The following is a 19,633-nucleotide window of genomic DNA, read 5'->3' as shown; positions in this document are numbered from 1 at the left end:
CCTTATATGTATCATACAAGCTATTTTTTTTGGAATAGTACAGCAGTATATATACTACTATATACACACCCAAGGTGTTTAGTTATTATTGTTTTGTTTTCAATTATGAATTCAATTAAATATGTTGACTACAAACAGTGAATATATATATATCTAAAAAAATCCATTATATATATATACTGTATATATACACTGTGTATATATATATATATATATATATATATATATATATATATATATATATATATATATATATATATATATATATATATAAAGAGAGTGAGGGAGGGAGGGAGAGAGAGAAATTGGAAGAAAAAAGAAAGCTTGTTTCATTTTTTTCTGTCCACTGGAAAAGAGGGATAGTTTTACTTGTTTATCTTTAAACCAAACACCACACCACTTCCTTCAGTGTGACATTCCTCAACACACATTATGTGTTGATATTGATGCGCTTTCACACATGCACAAGGCATTGCACTGACTCTGTAGGAAGACGAATAGAAACCCTTGCTGTCAGTTCATTTTGTGTGGTCTTGGCCATAAAACCGCTCTGTTCTTTCACTGTGAAAGAGAAGCCTGCATTCAATTTTTGGGAAACCCATAAAAGTTTGTCGCTCCTTACATTATGCCATAGAATTGAAAACAAATGCTTCATTCTCTCCACCTCTCCTTTGAACCGGCCAATTATGGAGTTGTGAAAATAGAAATCAGTCTGTAGATCTGTTTCACCCCTACCGCTTTCTTTCCTCTCTTTCTTCCTTGTTCACTCCCCCCCACCCACCCCCCTTTGTTTTTGAAGAAACGAAGGGGGATCACTGATGTCAAAGTCAAAACCAAGAGCATTAAGAAAACTGGCGAAATGCAATACAGCTGCAATCCGACATGACGCTGGAAAATAAGGCCGAGGAGCAGAAAGCCTCTCTGCCGTATTCCCAGGGCGCGCAACTGCTCCCGGCCTTGGCTTTGATCTCTTCAAAGCCTCCTGCCTCCTACTAGATGGAGAGTCTTGGCTGCCGCTCGCGAGTGCTGCAGAGAGGCAGGGAGGGGATTCAGGGGGGTGTTTTGGGGGAGCCGTCTTTTCCTTTCCAGAGCTGAAATCAATCATGGTGCCGAGGCAATTATGTGTAATTCAACCTCGAATAGATTAGTGACTCCTGTTACCTGAGCGACTGGTGCTTTTAATCTGTGAGACGCTCAGGCCTTACCGGCAAAAGAGGACGCAGGGATAGGTGAGGGCACTCGAGGGGAGGAGGCGCTGAAAAGCAGGCTGTCGTGCTGCTGTCCAGCCGAGCAGAAAATCTGTGCACAATAGAATGATTACACTTGCAGATGCGGCCATATTTATGACCGTAGAATATAAAGACTAATGAGCGCCCATTGCCATGGCGAGCTCTAGCCTGTGTGCTAACAAGCTATGCCGCTAAGACATGTGCGTTATGTCACCTCCACTGCTGCTCCAGTCCTCCCCCAACATTCATTGTCCTGTCCCCCCTCTTGTGCCATATCTCTATTCCTCATGCCCTCCACAGCCGGCACTGAATAGCAAGCTGGGCCAACTACACTGCCACAGGCGCTGAATTTACCATGGCTTGGGAATAACTCAGTGGCCGCGAGTCACCGACGATAACCCAACACTTGCAGCTCCTGCTGCTGTATGTCTGATCTGTGCAACTGTTTCCGTGACAGAGTTTGACGGCGATGTCCTCTGTTTACCTCCGGCAGTAAAAGGGTAGCGGCACCTTTTGTCTTTGTTGTTGGTGGGTTTTTATGCAAGATGTCTAGGAATAAGTAATTTGGAAAATAAAAGGCTCTCCCACCATTTGTCGACAGTGATGTCACACGGATGAAAACAAGGCTTTGTTTTCATTCTCAGCAGTCACTTGATGGGTGATGAAACTCACAAAAATATCGAGCAAGAATGTGTTTGCTCATCTGATGAGTTCGCCTAGTGCTTCTCACTCCCTTTGATCGCTGGACTTCTCGGTCGGTTACGGAGAGGCTTGCTTTCCTCGTAGGATGTTGACATTCATTTTAAAAACAAGAGTTTTTTTGCGGATCATTCGGGAGAAGGTGAACTCATGGCTGCTGGTGATGTAGAAAACAAAATGAAGAGCATTGTGAATGTGGCATCAAGCGGCCACCCGGCGCAGTGGGGAGCTGCAGCTCACAAGCGGCCATAACCCTCGGCTCAGAGGCCAGGTGATGCTTTTCATGTCTACCAATGGAGAGAGATCACAAAGGGATCCTCCACTTTGAGTTGGCCGTCATCAAACAGTCCATCAAAACATCAAATCAATCCACCCCCACTGTACCCCAATCTTTGGAGATGAAAGGGGCACGACCACTGGTGATCGCTATCCCCCAATGCGTCCTGTGGGCTGTCACTAATCTTGGAACAAAGATATACCTTTAATGAGGCTTCTTTGTTTGTTCTTTACATAGCGTTATAAATTTAAGGAAATGAACTATCAAACAAAACCTAATTATTTTTCAAAGCATCGGCAATTCATTTTGTTTCAAGTGTGGCATGGCATCTCAATCTTGGACAAGAGGATGTTGGTCAGTCCACTCCTCAGTATCTGAATTCAGGCTCATTGTTTGCATTGTCAGTCTTGTCATTTAGCGCGGCGGCATCAGGTGCAGCTTGTACTCCATAGTGTCGCTGAAACCATATGCTCGAGGCTTAACAAGGTCCTTTGTGCTTGAGAAATTCCTCATTTCCATGTCTTTACAGATATCTGGGGATAAGTAGACGCTGTGTTGCACATGGTCATTGGCTTGTTTATACTGAGCCCCTCGAAGCTCTGCCACAAAGCCACAAATTGACAAGACATGGTTATCATGCGACCGCTGTTCTTCTTGGAGAGGTTCTTGAGATGCTTCCTGCATCTGACGGGATGGAGAAGAAAACATTTGTTCGGCTAGGAGAAGATGTAAAAAGCTTCATTCAGACTGAAGAAGGGGCGTGCTCTCCTGACTGGATTGAAACCATAAAATGTGTGGTTTGATTAATGTCTAATCTGGTCTGAATGGCAGTTGTTGCCATTCTTTATCCAGTAATCCCTTAAGAGGTGGAGTCACACCCAAACACAGGGCTCCGCGGGGTCCGTGAAGCCTCTATGATGCGAGTAAGCCAGAAGGTTTTTGGTGTTCGTAGCATGTACGAGCAACTTTTTCACGATAAATTAGAACAGACAATTCCATATGAAATGATTGAAAACAGTGTTACATGTGAATACTGAGGTCACTTCTCGGCATCAGGCAGAGTTTAACTACGTGTAGTTGAACTACTTTTTTTTTCTTTTGCTTTCTAGTAGTTTTACTGACTTCATTTTTAGTGCTGTATCAAGTAGTTAAATTACTATTATTGTATATTTAGTTATAAACTACAACTTCGACCAGTAGCACGTAATATATATATCTTACAGAAACACAAGCTCTATTGGCAAGATATGAGGATAGAACAAGAAACAGGTTTGATTTTGCCTGAGCCACAACCAGCGAGGAGTATACAGTAGTCACCATCTTTGTTATGTCGTCACCTGCTGGTGTGTTATGTGCCCCTATTTTTCCTTGGTATTTAGAATGGAATAATTTCAGAAATATATTTTAAGAAAGCAAATGTGTGTTTTCTGCTGCAAGTTCTTTACTGAATTGCGATATACTTTGAAAATGTATAGAAGTGGGTGAACATCTTCCTTGGTTAAATGTTGACTGAAAACTAGGTCATTTGTCTCTTCAGCTCTGGCTGCCTCCATTCAAATCCCCCCCTGTATATTTCATTTATATGCTGCTAAACAGCTAGCTGCAAACACAGCCTAGCACCTCTTGCTGGTTTGCGTCTTCCATGACTTGTTTTTGTAGCCTGCTATGCTACGTCGTCTTTCTCTTATATAGCTTGATCAGGGACCTGTCTGCGGGACTCGTCTCCACAGGTAGAGACACACAAAGACCCCCACTAGACTCTATTTTCCCTCTCAACGTTGAGCTCCTAAATCCAAACTGACAGTCATTCATGCCCAGAATACCTGGGCAAAGGCTTGCAAGGGGGGCACTATCTAGGTGTAGCAGGCAAATCCGCTCTTGTTCGACAGATCTATGAAGCTTTCGCGCGAGGCAACTCATCAGCACTTTTCCATTGTGCGTGTATACTTCCTCCTGCTCTCTCCTTGGCATTGTGTTGCTAGCCCCCGTGAAGTTAGCTTGTGCTGCATTTTTTGTGTGTATCTCTCGAGGCCTTTGGGTGTTGTTGTTGAATGAGGATGTTGGCACCGACGGGTTGCCTGGCATGATCGTAGCTACTCAGCACACCAGAGCTGGCGTCTTGTGATAAATCATGCAGTGTGTTAATGCAGCAGCAGGGTGGCTATAAATACAGCTGAGTGATTCACAAAATAAGAATCTCTCCTGATTGTGTTTGTCATCTTAGATTTAAACAGTGTTTGCCACAAATTTGTATCGGAAAATAAAATGACTTCGGCATTGCAGTTCAATCAATCTTGTGTTTGTATTTGCCTGAAAGCATGAAAATGAAATGAAAAACACGATACAGATGCAATAATGACGTATTGCCATCTGCTTCTTTGTTGGCTGTGCTTCTGTTAAACGCCTTGCCGTGTTAGCTGCGTGCTCGGCTAATGTGGCTCATCGGTGTTGAAATACATAAGAGTCACCAAAACTATGACTTTGACCCAATGTTTTCAGTTGGTACAGTAAAATGACTGCCGGGAGTGTACGTGTGGTCCGTCTTGGTGTTTATGTTTGTGTGTGCGCTCAGAGGCCTGCTGACAGTGGCACTTCAGCAGAATGTTTGCCCTTTCCTCAGTTCTTTGATGTGACCAGGACCTGCTGTGATAATGAGCCCTGTGCCCCGCCGCAAGGTGAACATCCTGCAGTTCGCCCAGGGCTGCCAGAGCGCTGTCCCAACCCCCACAACACACACCGATTTCACACACCGAAGTGAGATAGTAAACCCCTCTTCAGCTCGATCAACGGCCTCATAACCTGGAAAGTGAGAAGTCGCAATAGACATTGCAGTAGTTCGATCGCTTTGGTGACCAACCGAGTGCCGTAAATGTTGAGCTGCTCAAGTGCTTGTATAGACTGTGTTAAGGGGAACTGGTCGGTGGACATCTTCATTTCTATTAGAGGAGGTAAACAACATGGCAGATAATATTTTTCCCCATCCTTAAATGCAGATATGGGCTCTTCATTGAATGCCGAATCTCCTATTTTCTATCTCAATTCTGTTTCTATTGTCTTCCTATTGCCGTACAAAATTGGTTCTGCCCAAAGGAATGTGGCGGAAATGGGTTTTCATAAGGTTTGTTTTTCACTCTTGAGGAGTGATACAGTTTTGAAAGTGTTTTTAAGTGAACAATGTGAAATGTATTTTTTGGGAATTAAAAAACTAAAATCAGAGTCAGCACTTTTGTTTTGAGCCGATGCTCACTCAGCTCCTGCCTCCAATCCAGGTTGACGCCCTCGATTGCTCCCTTTTAGGGAGCTGTGTTATAAGTTTTCTCATGGCTCCAACACGGACATCAGCAGTCCCTTATTTTGACAGTGTAGAGGAGCAACTCTTGCTGGTTAAAATCCACTACACAGTTGATCAAAACAACATGGTGCAATCTTACATATCCCCTCTGTGGTATTCTTTTTCCTTATGGCGCTTCATGTTCATCCCTGTGTTTAACTCTGAGTAGCATTTAAAAGCAGAGTTTATGATTAAAATGCAGGCTCAGAAATGTAAATTTCTCTGCAGGGCAGACCTTTCCTGTTATTTCTAGCGTCCTCCGCTGCCGTGGTTGGCTTCGTTTGCACGTCTCATTACCCCAGGCACGTGGCGCTTCTCTCCCTGCTGGGCTTTCTTCTGTATTCATTGAGTTTTGTTACATGAAGACACTTTGGACAAAGGGCCATCCTGGCAATAAAACGGGCCATTTCTGGAACGGGAAGCGAGTGAGGTTCCACCCGCACTACAAATGATAATTGGTTATTTATTTAAGCTTCCTCAGGTTGGTCTCCACTGGGTTCAGGAAGAAAGGAGGAGGGAATGCGGTTCCTTGCTTTCCTGTGCTACATAGCTACTGAGGTCATGTTTGCTCACTTCTGCTGGGAGAATGATGGATGCACCCTTGAGAATGAACACCTGGTCTGAAGTTAATGTAAGAACAACCGTCCGTCCCATGCCCCTCCCTCAAGCGACTCAACACTATGATGGAAGCTTCAGTGGTTCAACATGGTTCACGTGACTCATAACTTTGCCACTTCATCAGTTACACAACACAATCGCAATCCAATTTCATATGTTAGAACAGCAGCAACAATTACAGTCTTTGAGCCTCCAGTATTTAAAAAAAAAACAATAGGATGGTTTTGTCAATAGTTTTGAGGATAGAGCACCGATGTTTCTCCCTGATTTGGAATTTATTTGGGGACGCAAAAGTCCATGCCTTGCGAGGTTTTGTCCATGATTTTTGGCGCCCACATTGTGCTCCCAAATTTCTGATGTGATGCAAAATTAAAATGATTATATGTATGGCTAATCAATGAGCGGTGCCGTGTTGAGCATCGCTGCATCATTTATGGCTCTTTTCCTCATATGTTTTGAGTTCATGTAAAAGAAATCATGTACAGTACTGGTGAAAACATGAGGAATTGCCTCCCAGCCTCTTACCTCATTGCCTGTATCTTACTCTTCCCTTTTAATAGTCAATCCGAAATGCATCTCTAGCACACTTCACAGGTGTTCAGGACTGTCACATCGCAATTGCATATGTGATGAAGCCAGATCTGTAAGCCATTTGATCGAGGAGTTTTCACAGTTCATCCCCTTCAAACGTGTTGAGTCGAAACAGGAAGGTCTGTGTTTAAACAATTTGGAGTGTGCTTGCTCTCTGCCAGTGATTTACAGCAGGTAGGATTGAGTCATTTAATTGGAACTTAAGAGCAAATTTACATCAATTTCATGCCTCATCTTTTTCCCCCTCTCTTAATATCCCAAGTCATTTTTTCCCCCCGTGGATCCGATCCTTTCGAGTGCAGAAAATCCTGTGAGGTTGGTTTCTGGAGATGGGGTGAGAAGGCCTTCTTAGTGAAAAGATTTAGCAGCATGGGAATCCGTAGCCACTGCTCGAGCAGCCATCTCCCCAGCTGTTTGCGAAACACCTCACGTGGTTTCTGCACACTTGATTGTAGCTGCAGGCATGAAGAGTCCTCATTGCATATAAATTACAGAAGTGGGAAGTGATTATTATAAAATTCCCGCTTTCCCTTTTTTCCACTCCTCTTTGCAGAAGTGGTATAATTGAGTGGAGGACAAAAGCTGCGCTGAGAGTAGACGGGGATAGAGATGATAAAACAGACCCTATAGCTGGAACGGTGATGTTATATACCACTTAGACATGCAAAAACAATCACCTGCTCTGCAACCATTAGTGTTGGTAGAGTCTGACAAAAGCGCAGACAGCAGTGTTCCGTGGAGAAAAAAAAAACTCCCTCAGAAAAAACAAAAGGCACAATAATGAAACATCCCACTTCTATTTCCCACCCCCAAACTCATACTGGAGGCCAAGTAACTGGCTCAAACACGCTGAAGTGACTCCTCCGTAGATGGCTTTTTGCCAGCTCTGGTTCCGCACTGTGAATTTCTCTTAAAGCCACATCTAAGGGGTTCTTCAAAAAGCCCGGCCGAGGCTTGATATGAAATTACAAATGAAATGTTTTCTTTCCAATCCTTGCTGCCTCGCCCTCCTTTTTTCTGCCTGAAAATATGAATAAAGCCTAAGCCTATTATTTCTCCCATACAATAAAAGGGACCTCCAATATGGCCACCCTCTATTGTGACATCATCCTGCTGGTGACGCCTGTCGTGGTCTGTCAGAGTCAATGTGGCTGGCGGAGAGGAAAATTAACTCCTGTGACACTGCTTTCAGTTCAGCGCCTGACCCTGGCTGGACATGTGGACTGAGCCAACCAAAGTTGATGTCATTCAGTATTAAAAACTTGTTTACCTCTTAAAGCTGTGACATGCAGAGAAGTTCAGATCTGTAGTAACTGACAGTGAAACGTCAAGTGGTTGAAGTATCAATGGCACGTCAGTGTTCTTGAATGTGAATATACAGTTGTCATTATTGTTAAAAATGCTTGCACTAACAGCTTTTATATGACCTACTGAATAGATTGTAGCAAGCCCTTGTGTGTGCACTCAATATGCTGCTGCTAACCAGGCAGAATTTTGCTTTAGAGGAGAAAAGGAATCGCAAATCATGCAGCTCCCATTTATCACATTCAGTGCAATGAAAAATATGTCCCATCAAACTGGAAGCATTGCTATGGTTGATTGAAATACAGCTATGAAGCTTTTAGCTTCTAAATGTCCAAACCACTAACTTAAATGCAGCTGTTATTAAAAATAATAATGATAATAATGAATGGTCATGAAAGCATCCCAAATTTGGAACCAGTTTTGGCAGCAACACGCAAGAAGGCACAAGATACGATGACAAGTGGCTAAATTTCCAGCTGGGACAAGAATGTTCTGCCCAGAAAAAGCCCACTACTAATTAAATCAACACTAAAGAAGAGGTTTGGGAGTCATCTGGACTCACATGATTGTACTCTGACAAATTTGTTCTGAATCCGTTTTGCTTTGGAGTCAGAGGAACTCAGTATTTGTCTTCGATTAAGCGAAAGCCAACGATTGTTTTCATTTTGGGTGGAAATCCTTGCAGCGGTCGGAGAGGAGCTACTTGTGTAGGCATCTCTTTTGGCTGGATTCAAGAGAATGGAGTGTGGCTACGGTTATGGTGCTGGTTAAATATTTCTTCAGCGTTTGGGGATATTTTTGTGAATTTTGGGAGTGTATAAATGAGCCTTTGACACCTGTAGCGTTAGCTTTAGCCAGCTTTCTGTTTCATCCTCTGCAATCCTGAGAATTCTTTCGGCCATGTTGGTAATCCCACCGGTTCTTATCTCATTCCCACAGGATAACAAATGGGAGTGGAGAGGCGTAAAATAATAAGGGCGAGAATGCTATCATTTAGCCCCTGGTGTAGGCTTGTCGCGGCCGCCTCGGTCCTGGTTAGCCCTCCTTTAGGGTTAACAACCCTACTAATAAGCGCTTCCCTCTGTAGGATGAGGCCTGACATTCCCACAGTAAGAGATTACCCTCTCACCTTTGACTCCTGCTGGGAGGGTCACAGAACCTTGCTCACCTGTGCGCGCGTCAAGAACCCTTCCATCATTGCCGGAGTGGTTTGTCTGCAGGCTTTGTTTCCTGGCTGCACACTGGGATTATGTTCAAAATGATAGTTGAATGATATTAGCTTCTGCTTTAGTTCGAATATATATGCTAATCGCTCAACTCTGTCGGCACATTAAGACATTCCCAGGACGTTGGGAACAGGACCAAAGGTTTTAAGTAAGTTTGGTGCCAGCCTGCGAGAGGTTCTCAGACATTCCAGCCACCCCTGTTGAGACGGCAGAGGGGGGTGGGACGGTGAAAATTCACCACCTTCAGAACAGCAGGAATGTTACCTTGGTGGTTACACGCTACAGCAGATCATGAAAACAAAAATCCCCCAATTGAAGATCTTCCAAATAAAGATGTGCAAGCGATTCAGTGGCATTAGTCAGCGAGATCTACCCCAGGAGAGCATCTGATTCGAATTTAAGAAGCTCAATTTTGGGGTAATGGTTGTCTGGTCAACTCATTCTGAATCACCATGTCATCTACAGAGGTGATATTTTGACTGCCGGCCCAGCTCAGGCCTCCGACAATGAGTCGTACGTTTAGCACCGCTAAGCATTACCATGTGTTCAGTGCTGCCGGAGCATGTCGGAGCACTGACGGTCCGTTTTTAGGCCAGGATTTTTTGGGCCCAGCTCAGTCTGTTTTGCATGTCAGGATGCAGGTCTGTGACTCAGCCAGGGATGGGGGAGGCGAGTGGCCAGGCCTCTGTTGACGTGATTACTCCAGCAATAAGTAGTGCTGCAGACATCTGTCTCACGCGGGCTCTCGCTGCATAACCAACCCCCCCCCTCGCCTCCATCCCTCATCTCTCCTTCCCCCGGCTCTTGCTCTGTAATGAACTCCCCTTATTCACCAGCTAATGACTCCCTTTGATCTCCCGCCTAAGACCTCTGCTCTAACTCTACCCGCGAGTCTCTCTTTTCTCTTCCTTCCCTTCGCTCGACTGCTCGATCGCTCCTCTTTGCTCCCTCCCTGTTTGCATCTATCTCTGCTGCCGTCTCCAACGTGCGCAACTTTGACTTATTTTTCTTCCTGATAGGAAAAGCTTTTTCATCCTGCTGACCCAGACAAACAAAAGTTTGGACTTGCTAGGTCCAGCATGATGAAAATAAGCCTGTGTTTGATCAGAACTATTGAAATCCAACTTCACAGTGACGTCCACCCACTTTCACAACATGTGTGTAAAATAATGGAAATGTTGCTGATGTCATGGAGATTCAAAGATACAATTGTTCTTCAGAAACAAAACAGTACTGAGTATCCATTTAAATGGATTTTTTTGTATTGTTAACTTGCTCACTAAATATCAAAATACACACCTAAGCAAGTCCTCTTTTCTTCCTTCAACAGTCAAACAAAGTTCCAGTGGTGCAGCCGTCTCATGCAGTCCATCCACTCACCCCATTGATCACATATAGTGATGAGCACTTTGCTCCAGGATCGCATTCTGGACATCATCCCCAGGACAACAACAAACAAGGTAATCACTGCCTTCTCTTTGTGGATCCGATAAATCTCTTATACTAAATTTGGATATTTATCATTGTGTCAAAAAAGCTTCCAAACTGGTGCCTAATACTTCCGTCGTTTGTTTGCAAAAATGCGTCCACTGCGATTCAGCCATTTTCTCGTGTTAACAACTTTTATTTACAAAAATGTTCAGATATTTCCTTTGTTTATGATAAGTATAAATGTAGGTACTAGCTGAAAGATAGAACCTATGAAACCCTACTGAGCCATGGACTTCAATCCTATCAAGGTAGAGTCTGTTACTTTCCTCCACTGCCCCCTCTGTAACAACCTAAATCTTAAAACTGACAGCTGAAGAGGAAACCATACGTGCTGTGGATGAGTTCTGCAGACCCTCACAGCTGGAGACTTTGGCAGTATCTCGCAAGCACTCAACAAAAAAAAAAGAGTTCTGTCACATGACTCTTGTCTTCTCGTGGCTTTCTTCTTCAGCAGCTGTCATCTGAAAACTAAAAGTGGGATCAGAGAAGATCTAGGTGATGATGAAGATGATGATGGTGGAGTTGAGAGGGAGCGTCGTCTATAAATAAGAATGTAAAACCGGGCACAAAGCGCTGGGAGATGAAGGCAGCCAGAGACATGAAGCAACTTTGCTCCACAAACGTCAGCCGCATCAGACACAGTTTTCCCAGTTTCAAAAATGGTTTTGACGGGCGACTTGAGCACCATCCCCACACACACTTTTGTTGTCGTGCAGCACAGGCGAAGATAATTAAAGTGTTGGTGTTGGCCTCGGCGCTGTGGCTGCATCCACCATGTGCTGCATTGTGAGGCAGCAAAGACCCCTGGAGGTCTTTCTTCACTCTTTTTGATCTTTGCACTCACAGCCCAACAGCTATCCATGTCCAAGCCATCCACTTGCAGAATTAGTTGCAAATGATTTCCCCAGGCAAATTCATGCATGTATACCAGTCAAACTGGGGCTGAAGATGCTTCAGCTGAAATCTCTCTTATTCTCTTTGTGCTCGCTCCCTCTCTCTCTCCCTCTGCCGTATATCGACCAATTGCTGCTCTGAGTTACTTAGTGGGCTTAGACTTTGATCTCCTCGTTAATTATGAAAAACAATCATGGATTTTCTCATTATGAGATCTAATATGCACAGGGGCGGCATCGCGGGATACAAGGTCGAGCGGGGGGCCTTTGAACATTCTACATTTAAAGCGTATTGTATTTTGATTTAAAAATAGAGGCAGAAATGGGAGCGCTAATTTGAATACAGATTATTTTCAGGTTTTACAATGAAACTGTTGTTGCTGCTGATGTCAGACAGAACAAGTGAATGGAGGGGGTGTCTAATTTGCCACTTTCGGGGTCTGAGTGACAAGGTTAACACGCTGGGGCCTTCAGCTCCTCCCTCGTCGCCTCACTCCTTGCCTCCACCTCTCCCACCCTCAGGAGGGCCCTGAGGAGTGTGAGGTGCTGGATTAGTGGGCAGGGGGTGGTGTTATGCACGCTGTGAATCCAGCGCTGCCGCACTGACTTAAAAAAGTATAAGCCCCCCCACTCATCTCCACTCTCCAAGGCGGTAGGCCCCTTTAGACCTCTGCCTAGAGAGAGAAAAGGGAAAGATGCGCGGAGAATAGACTCCAGCAGACGGGGGAGCTGGAGGCATCTCTGTGAGTGTGTGCGTGCAGTTGCACATCACTTCTGTCTGGTTAGTGTTGGTGGAGGTCCGCTCAACATTTTCAATGCAGCGATGTTCCTTCTTTCGGTGGAAGTTCTCTAAAAGGGCACCTCTTGACCTTGAAGCTCAGCAGGAGAAGCGAGAACCACAAGTGTGGAGCTTAGTGCTGGAGATCCACTGACAGCTAGTCAATCCCATTTCTTCTGGGAGAACTACTGCACGCCCCACTCTTAGATCGCTTCTGTAAACCAGCTTTATCGCAGCAGGAGAGGAAAAAACAATCTTTTTCCTCCCAATTTACTCAAACCCAAATGAGATTTTTTTTCTTCTCCAAACTTGCTAATACATCAATGAAAGCCATAGAGTTTTAGGATCATCTTGAACTGCTTACACTGAGCAAGGGGTAACTGTCGCGTGAGGGAATGTTAGAAGTCCCTTTATGTGGCCACTTCTGGGACGCGGTGCCAAGCCCCAGTGAGATTTTTCCATCTGGTCCTGGCTCTGATTGGCTCCCTCCTAATGAGCCCTCAAATGCTTTCTTTTACTCATCAGAGTTATGAGTTAAAGACAAACACCTTCTCAAATGCCATTCATTTTTATCCACTTTGGTCACTGCCTGACTAACTCATGTTGTTTGTTTAGGAATGCCAAGGCATCACCCTGGTTCCGACATGCCCAATTTCTACTCCCTGTCTCCTGGTGGGGTGGGACAGATCACACCACCCCTGGGATGGTAAGTCGACGAGTGGAAGAACAGCACGCTCACTTGGTTCATGTAAACAAGCCACCATCTCTACGCTGAGAGCCGAGCAGAAACCTGCAGGCCCGTTGCTGGAGTGACAACAGCCGACACCGGGAGGTCCGCCTCTAGCTCCTCCTGCTGTGCTGCGACACTTTCAACCACACAGCTCCTCTGTGCCGGGCCTTGTCAGACACATCACCACATACATGCCCTAGTCTCACCATATGGCGGCTCAATTCCCATATCTGTTTCTGAGTCGCTCCCCGTGCCAGTCAACATATTCACAACCTCGCTAAACTCTAACTCTCACCTTATTAATCTTTGGAAATGCTCCAAATATTTTTAACAAAACATGTTTGCACCCCTTCTCCTCTGCTACATTAGTTCCTGAGAACGTCTTGTCTTTGTTGACATTTTTTTTCAGACCCAAATGACACATGCACCTGTTAGCGGTAGTTGGGTACCTGGACACGGTCATTGATCACACAGCTGCACCACACCGGACGTCCATTAGTTCAGGTTGTCTTCATGGTTTATCTCTCTGGTTCCAGGTTCTCCCACCACATGGTGCCCGGCCCTCCCGGTCCTCATGCCACTGGGATTCCCCACCCGGCCATCGTCAACCCCCAAGTCAAACACGAACCTCTGCATGAAACAGACATCATGCACATGTGAGCACAAGCTTACCGAATTATCCCAGGCTCCATATTCCATCAGCTATCGCTAAACTTGCCTCAGAAGAAATTTACCTTTGAACGCCGGGACATAATCAGGCCGGACCAGCTCTCTGCTGATAACAGGCGCCATTTGGCCGTAGGGATCACAACACGTTCAGGAAGCAACAACCACAGGTCTTGAATTCACTCTCGGGAAGCAGATACCGCCGATATTTTTAGGGCTGTCCATGCAAAGCTCATTAAAAAGAGAGCGGGTTTTGCGACTTGTGCATGCGCCAGAAAGTTTGGTTCTTGACGTAACCGATGCACACACCTGCGCACAATTGCAGCTCAACCGATCTTCCCGCCGTCTTCCCTTCTCCACCAGCTCCGCAGCATCTTTGACACTATTTTTCGATTCCGCTGCTTCCCTTTTCTTTACCTCCCTCCCGGTTTGTTTTTTGTTTCCACAGGAAACCTCAGCACGAACAAAGGAAGGAGCAGGAACCCAAAAGACCGCACATCAAGAAGCCGCTAAACGCCTTCATGCTCTACATGAAAGAGATGCGTGCAAATGTGGTGGCAGAGTGCACGCTGAAAGAGAGCGCCGCCATCAATCAGATCCTCGGTCGAAGGGTATGTCACATGCCTCGCACTCCCTAATAATGATGCCCTCGCTTCTGCAGCTTAACTCCGGATCAGATGGAGTCACCCACTGCTCATAGTTCAGGCCGAAAGGAGACATCACTCTTTGTGTTTCCAAGCCCAATTAGTGTAAAAAAAAAGTAGCAGCTCTCTTTATGAACATACAGTTCTTTATGAAGCGGTTGTGATTATTGTCATACTGATTGGCCCGGGCCAATTATTTCCCTCTCTGCCGCGCCGATCCATTTCTGCCTTCTAACTGACATTTAATCCAATTGGCTTTAATAAAATATGCCTGCATAATAGCACGGTTGGAAATGACAAAATTTGTTCCTTTTGAAGATTGGGAAAAGAGTGGAACCACAGAGCCATGTTAACGAATAGGCGCAGCGGTCGAGGCAGCCAGCCACAGCAAAGCCTGGTTCCTGGTCGGTGTAGGGTAATTGCTCACTGACATAGTTTGAATAAAAAGGCCGGCTAAATTGGAACCAGTGTTTTGATATGAAATCAAAGTTTTTTTTTTCCTTCCTTCTCTTCTCTCCTTCACTCCGACTGGTGTGTATGTTAATCTCTTCATCATGTTTCCTTCTTTCTTCTTGTCTCTTTTATCCTGCTTTTTCTTTGCCAAGCGTTCTGCTACTTGACATGGATTTTTTTTTTTCTTTTTCTCCGACAAATTCTCTTTGCGGAGAACTTGCGACTGCACGCCAGTAATTGACCATATGCCATTTCTTCCCAACTTTCTTTGTACCGATACAGTGGCATGCGTTATCTCGGGAAGAGCAAGCTAAGTATTATGAGTTAGCTCGCAAGGAACGGCAGCTCCACATGCAGCTCTACCCAGGCTGGTCCGCTCGAGACAACTATGTAAGTATCAACAGAACAGATCTGCAAAGGTGCACCTGACTGTGTTTGTGTGTCTGTTGTTGAATGGTTTACACGTGTCTTCGTCACATCCACTTTCTGAAGTGAACATAGATGTGGATAGGTGGGGAAATGAGTGGTTTATTAAAGGTACGGCTGCCACAAACCCTTCACTCTCCAAGAGAGTTCTGCTCACAAAGCAGGGAAGTTGCCACTCATTCTGTCAGAGGTCGAGCTTACTTACCATCACGCAGTCTCGTAACTCGTAAGTGAGCGTATACATTTGGAAAACAAAGCTTTGGTAATTTGATTAAACATGAAGTTTTGTTGGATTTTTTTAAAAATTGTTATTACTGAAGACGTAATATATCTGCTTCCATAAGGTCAACAGTGGATTTTAGAAGCATTAGCATGGATTTTTATGTCGGTAGGAAGGTTATCACAATGATTCAGGGGGAAATGAGGCGCTTCCTAAAATCTGACCCAGATTTTTCTTTTTTTGTTTAAATAAATGAGATGAATCTTTCTTCATTTTTATTTTTAAAATAGTAATGTTTTCTGCAACTCTGTTGCGTGTTATTAATGAAGATGTAAAATATCTGCTTCCATAAGGTAAACAGTGGATTTTAGAAGCATTAGCATGAATTTTTATGTCAATATCAGTTTGGAAATTCTGTTGAATGTCCCTCTGCAACTGAGAATTTCAGCTTCATTCACATACGAGCAAATTTTTTTAATTTATTTAGTTACGTTAGAGGTTGGCCTTGTAGCTTTTGGGTAGCAAAGCGCTAGTTAGCATGAGCCTCAATAACTTTCATAATAGAACCGGTTTAATTGTCAATAAAGTTTTGGCAGGGTTTTGTCTGATGCGGTCAGACGCTGTTGTTGAGAATGTGGTGTGCATGAAGTTCATGAAAGAGAGCACCAGACCTTTTTTTTTTAAGTGTGGCTCCGGCACTCACGTTCACTCCACCACCAAAGTGCTTTGTGGTGTTTATCTGCCTCCCCTCGGACACCGACAGCATCCCTCCTCTTCGTACCTCCACCGCTCTGCTACCGAAACTGCCACGCTGACAGAGTCCCCTTCCCGCGCGGACAAATGAGCTCATCCTAGATGCCTCTCTCCATGTCAGTCCCAACTGAAGTTCACATAGAATAAAGTTCCTGAGAGCAATGTGATAGTGATGTAGTCAGTAGCTTCTTAGCTCAACACCAAAAAAGCAGTGAGCGCTGTGTCCTATTTATCCGACACTTCATCCAGCATAATGGTATGTTGCTATATGGTCCAGTTATTTCATAGACAACTGAGCATTGAAACTCAATTGGATGAGTGTAGGATATAAAACTTAACATCGGAATGAGGTGTCACAATTATAACAATGGAAAATGGCTGCATGCTATGCATGTTAAATAATAAGAAACCAGATTCATCCTCTTTTGCTGACTCATGACATTTTGACCTAAAAGCACTCCGCCCCAATCACATTTATCTCTGCAGTCCTTGAAAACAGAGCTCACTTTATTTCTATTTCCCTGGAAGGTTATCACGATGATTCAGGGGAAATGAAGCGCTTCCTAAAATCTGACCCAGATTTTTTTTTTTTTTTTTTTTTAAATAAATGAGATGAATGTTTCTCCGTTTTTAAGTTTAAAAGTCTATTAAACTGAAAAAAGAGAGTAATGTTTTCTGCAAATCTGTTGATCTAGCACTCAAAAATACGCTGAGCGCCAGTGTGTCCTCCAGCCCTCGTCTCTCCTCTCACCCACTCTCACTTGGTCTCTCTTCAACGCCGTCTGCCGCCGCAGTCGAAGGCAGATTAGCTCATGAATAAGTGGATTAGCAGACTTTGCGGCAGGATACCAAAGTGCTGCTCATATTTGACTAGCACGACTCTTGGTTTCTATCTATACCTATCGTCCCCCCCAGGGACTTAGCATAAGCTATAAACCCCAACATACTCCCACCTCATGCTGGAAGAGAAGTGGCTCACTTCAACACTGTTGAGTGGCGCTGGTCTAATTGCAGCCAGCATTTTTATTGCACTTCAATATTTCGCCTGAAAACTGCCACGAGAGGACCTTACACATTGTTGTCCGGTCTTCATTTGAGGCTATGAAGTCACACACGACTTTGCAGGACCAGTGAGACCTCGGAAGGCGTATCGCTGCAGAGCATTCCGGACCTCTCAGCGTGGCAATTTGTGGCGGGCACCGGAGTCTGTGGGATGCTGCTTGGCTGCCCAGCAGGGGATGAGTGAACATGGCAGTCAGCAGCAGGATATCAGAGTGGTCTAGTGAGCGTGAGTGCTGGAGCCACACTTTATGTGTTCCTCTGTATATTTTTTAGGGAAAGAAGAAGAAGCGGAAGAGGGAGAAGATGCAGGAAACGGCCACGGGTAAGCACCGCAACCCCCTCCTGATCTCTCTTGGCACATGTGAGAAGCACATATGGATATATATAGACAACAAGAAAGCAAGTCTGTGGTGATAAATCATGCTTCCAATAATTACGACGTAGTTACAAAGTTATTACATGTTAAACTGCAGTTGTTATGATAGACATTACAAAGTTGATCACTGTTATCTTTACAAAAAAGTTAAGACAAAAAGGATTAGAGAAGAAATGTGGTGGTGAAAGAAGTGATCTTTCAAATAAACTAAGAAATATTCAATAGTTCAATAATATACAGGCTTTATCCAGAAAAACACAGAAAATGACTGGTAATGTTATGGATGATTTAAACATGTTACATCATGTTATCGGTCGACACGTTCAAATCCTCCACATCTATAAAACTGCTCACCTCACACCAACATATTAAGAGTCACCAGCCATTTCCTTTGTCCCACCATCTGTTTGTGCCCTGCTTCTCTCTCATCCCCATCTTCTCATATGATACCTGCTTTAGGATTAGTCTGCCCCTTCTATTACCGATTCTGAGCTTTTGCACCGTTTGTTTGCCTGTGTGTCTTTCTGCTGACCTTGTCGAGCTGCAGCGCCGCTTCGCTTAATCCACTGAGAATTACATCTTAAGTCAAGTGTCGCTTTCGCTGTACAGTTGGCCTTTTCGGTCGCCACACTGCAGACCGTACAAAGGGCTGAGATTTGTGCTCGCTAGGTTCCTCCGAAGTTTCTTTAAAAAGATGCCATTCTCTGCAGGTACAGGCCAGAGAATGAAAACGGCGTACATCTGAGAAACTGGTAAGACAACCAAGAATTCCACTCTAACCCCTTCCTTGTCTGGTCCTGTTCAATATCTGTGTGGTCAGTGATCTTTTTAATCTGATAAACACTGACCTGAGAGTATCTACTCACAGACTAATCCTAAAAAAGGTCCACCCCTAACCCCACACCATTGTCACTGTGTCAGTGGTGATAAAGACTTGAGAGGGATTTTGGTTTGTGTGTGTTTGTTCACCAGACTCTTTGTTTGTGTTGTACTGGTTGAGTGAGAGGTCATGCTGTAGCTCAGAATAGGAACACAAGACTTTGTATAAAGTCCATATATTTACCACCTTTGTCCATCCAGGATCCACATGCGACCGCCCTCGTCTTGGAATAGTTCGGATACAGTGCACTTTCATAAGTGTTTTTCAATTATTAGTATTCATTTTGTGGAATAAAATAATATTGATAGTGTAATATTCTAATAATCTGAAATATTTTCAAGGTTTTGAATGTTTATTTAATTATAAATTATGATTAACTATTTAGTCTTTCGTGCATGGTCCCAAACAGTCCTCAACTTTTAATTCAATTAGTAAGAAGCTACACTCAATACAAATGTATGCAGCATCAGTTTTAGATGGAGAACTAAAAAAATAAACAGAAGAGTATTTTAAAAAAATGTTTTTTTAATGAAAATATTTAAATTGTTTTTACGGATCAATGTATTCATGCAGTCCTACTGAAACAAATGTATACTAAAAAAAAATACTACATTAAAAAAGAAAGCTACACTAACCTATTTCCATTGTAGCGCTTTTATTTTTTTCATAACGTAACATAAAAATATTTACTTTTAAACAATGTACATCTATCAATTGCATAGAGAGCAAGCAAAGAGGCCGACTACAGACATACCGCTGACATTATTTTGGAAATAAATGCGCATTTTTGTCGGCGTCATGTTTGTGTTCAAGTCCAGGAAAAACAAGCCAGACAGTTGCAGTGCGTCTGAAGACGATGCTATCAGCCCGTGTAGCTGCTGATCCAGGACTTGCGTCACCTGAGCTCCATATGTTCTACATGTGTTGTGTCTCTTCTTTTGTGTGGCAGCATCGAGACGCTGTCTTATTTTGGCAGGAACTTAAT

At 44.0% G+C, this 19,633-nt stretch overlaps 1 protein-coding gene across 6 annotated transcripts in view; it reads left to right on the top strand.

Annotated features, from left to right (window-relative positions):
* lef1 (lymphoid enhancer-binding factor 1) overlaps positions 1 to 19,633 on the top strand; it is a 40,345-nt gene that overhangs the window by 10,014 nt on the left and 10,698 nt on the right. The window contains exons 4-10 of one of the 6 annotated variants that reach the window (XM_053855515.1): positions 10,607 to 10,736; positions 13,054 to 13,144; positions 13,705 to 13,824; positions 14,283 to 14,445; positions 15,214 to 15,321; positions 17,675 to 17,714; positions 18,479 to 18,520. In XM_053855515.1, coding sequence (XP_053711490.1) covers positions 10,607 to 10,736; positions 13,054 to 13,144; positions 13,705 to 13,824; positions 14,283 to 14,445; positions 15,214 to 15,321; positions 17,675 to 17,714; positions 18,479 to 18,513 — 687 coding nt within the window. In that variant the 3' untranslated portion in view covers positions 18,514 to 18,520. Of the gene's footprint in view, positions 1 to 10,606; positions 10,737 to 13,053; positions 13,145 to 13,704; positions 13,825 to 14,282; positions 14,446 to 15,213; positions 15,322 to 17,665; positions 17,715 to 18,478; positions 18,521 to 19,633 lie in introns of all 6 variants that reach the window. The other 5 variants (XM_053855514.1, XM_053855513.1, XM_053855512.1 and 2 more) reach the window with 5 other exon arrangements.

The sequence above is a fragment of the Synchiropus splendidus genome, chromosome 2 (assembly GCF_027744825.2).
Source record: "Synchiropus splendidus isolate RoL2022-P1 chromosome 2, RoL_Sspl_1.0, whole genome shotgun sequence".
NCBI lineage: Eukaryota > Metazoa > Chordata > Actinopteri > Syngnathiformes > Callionymidae > Synchiropus > Synchiropus splendidus.
Note: the sequence above shows the minus strand (reverse complement) of the source record. Positions and strands in the feature narration are given on the sequence as shown.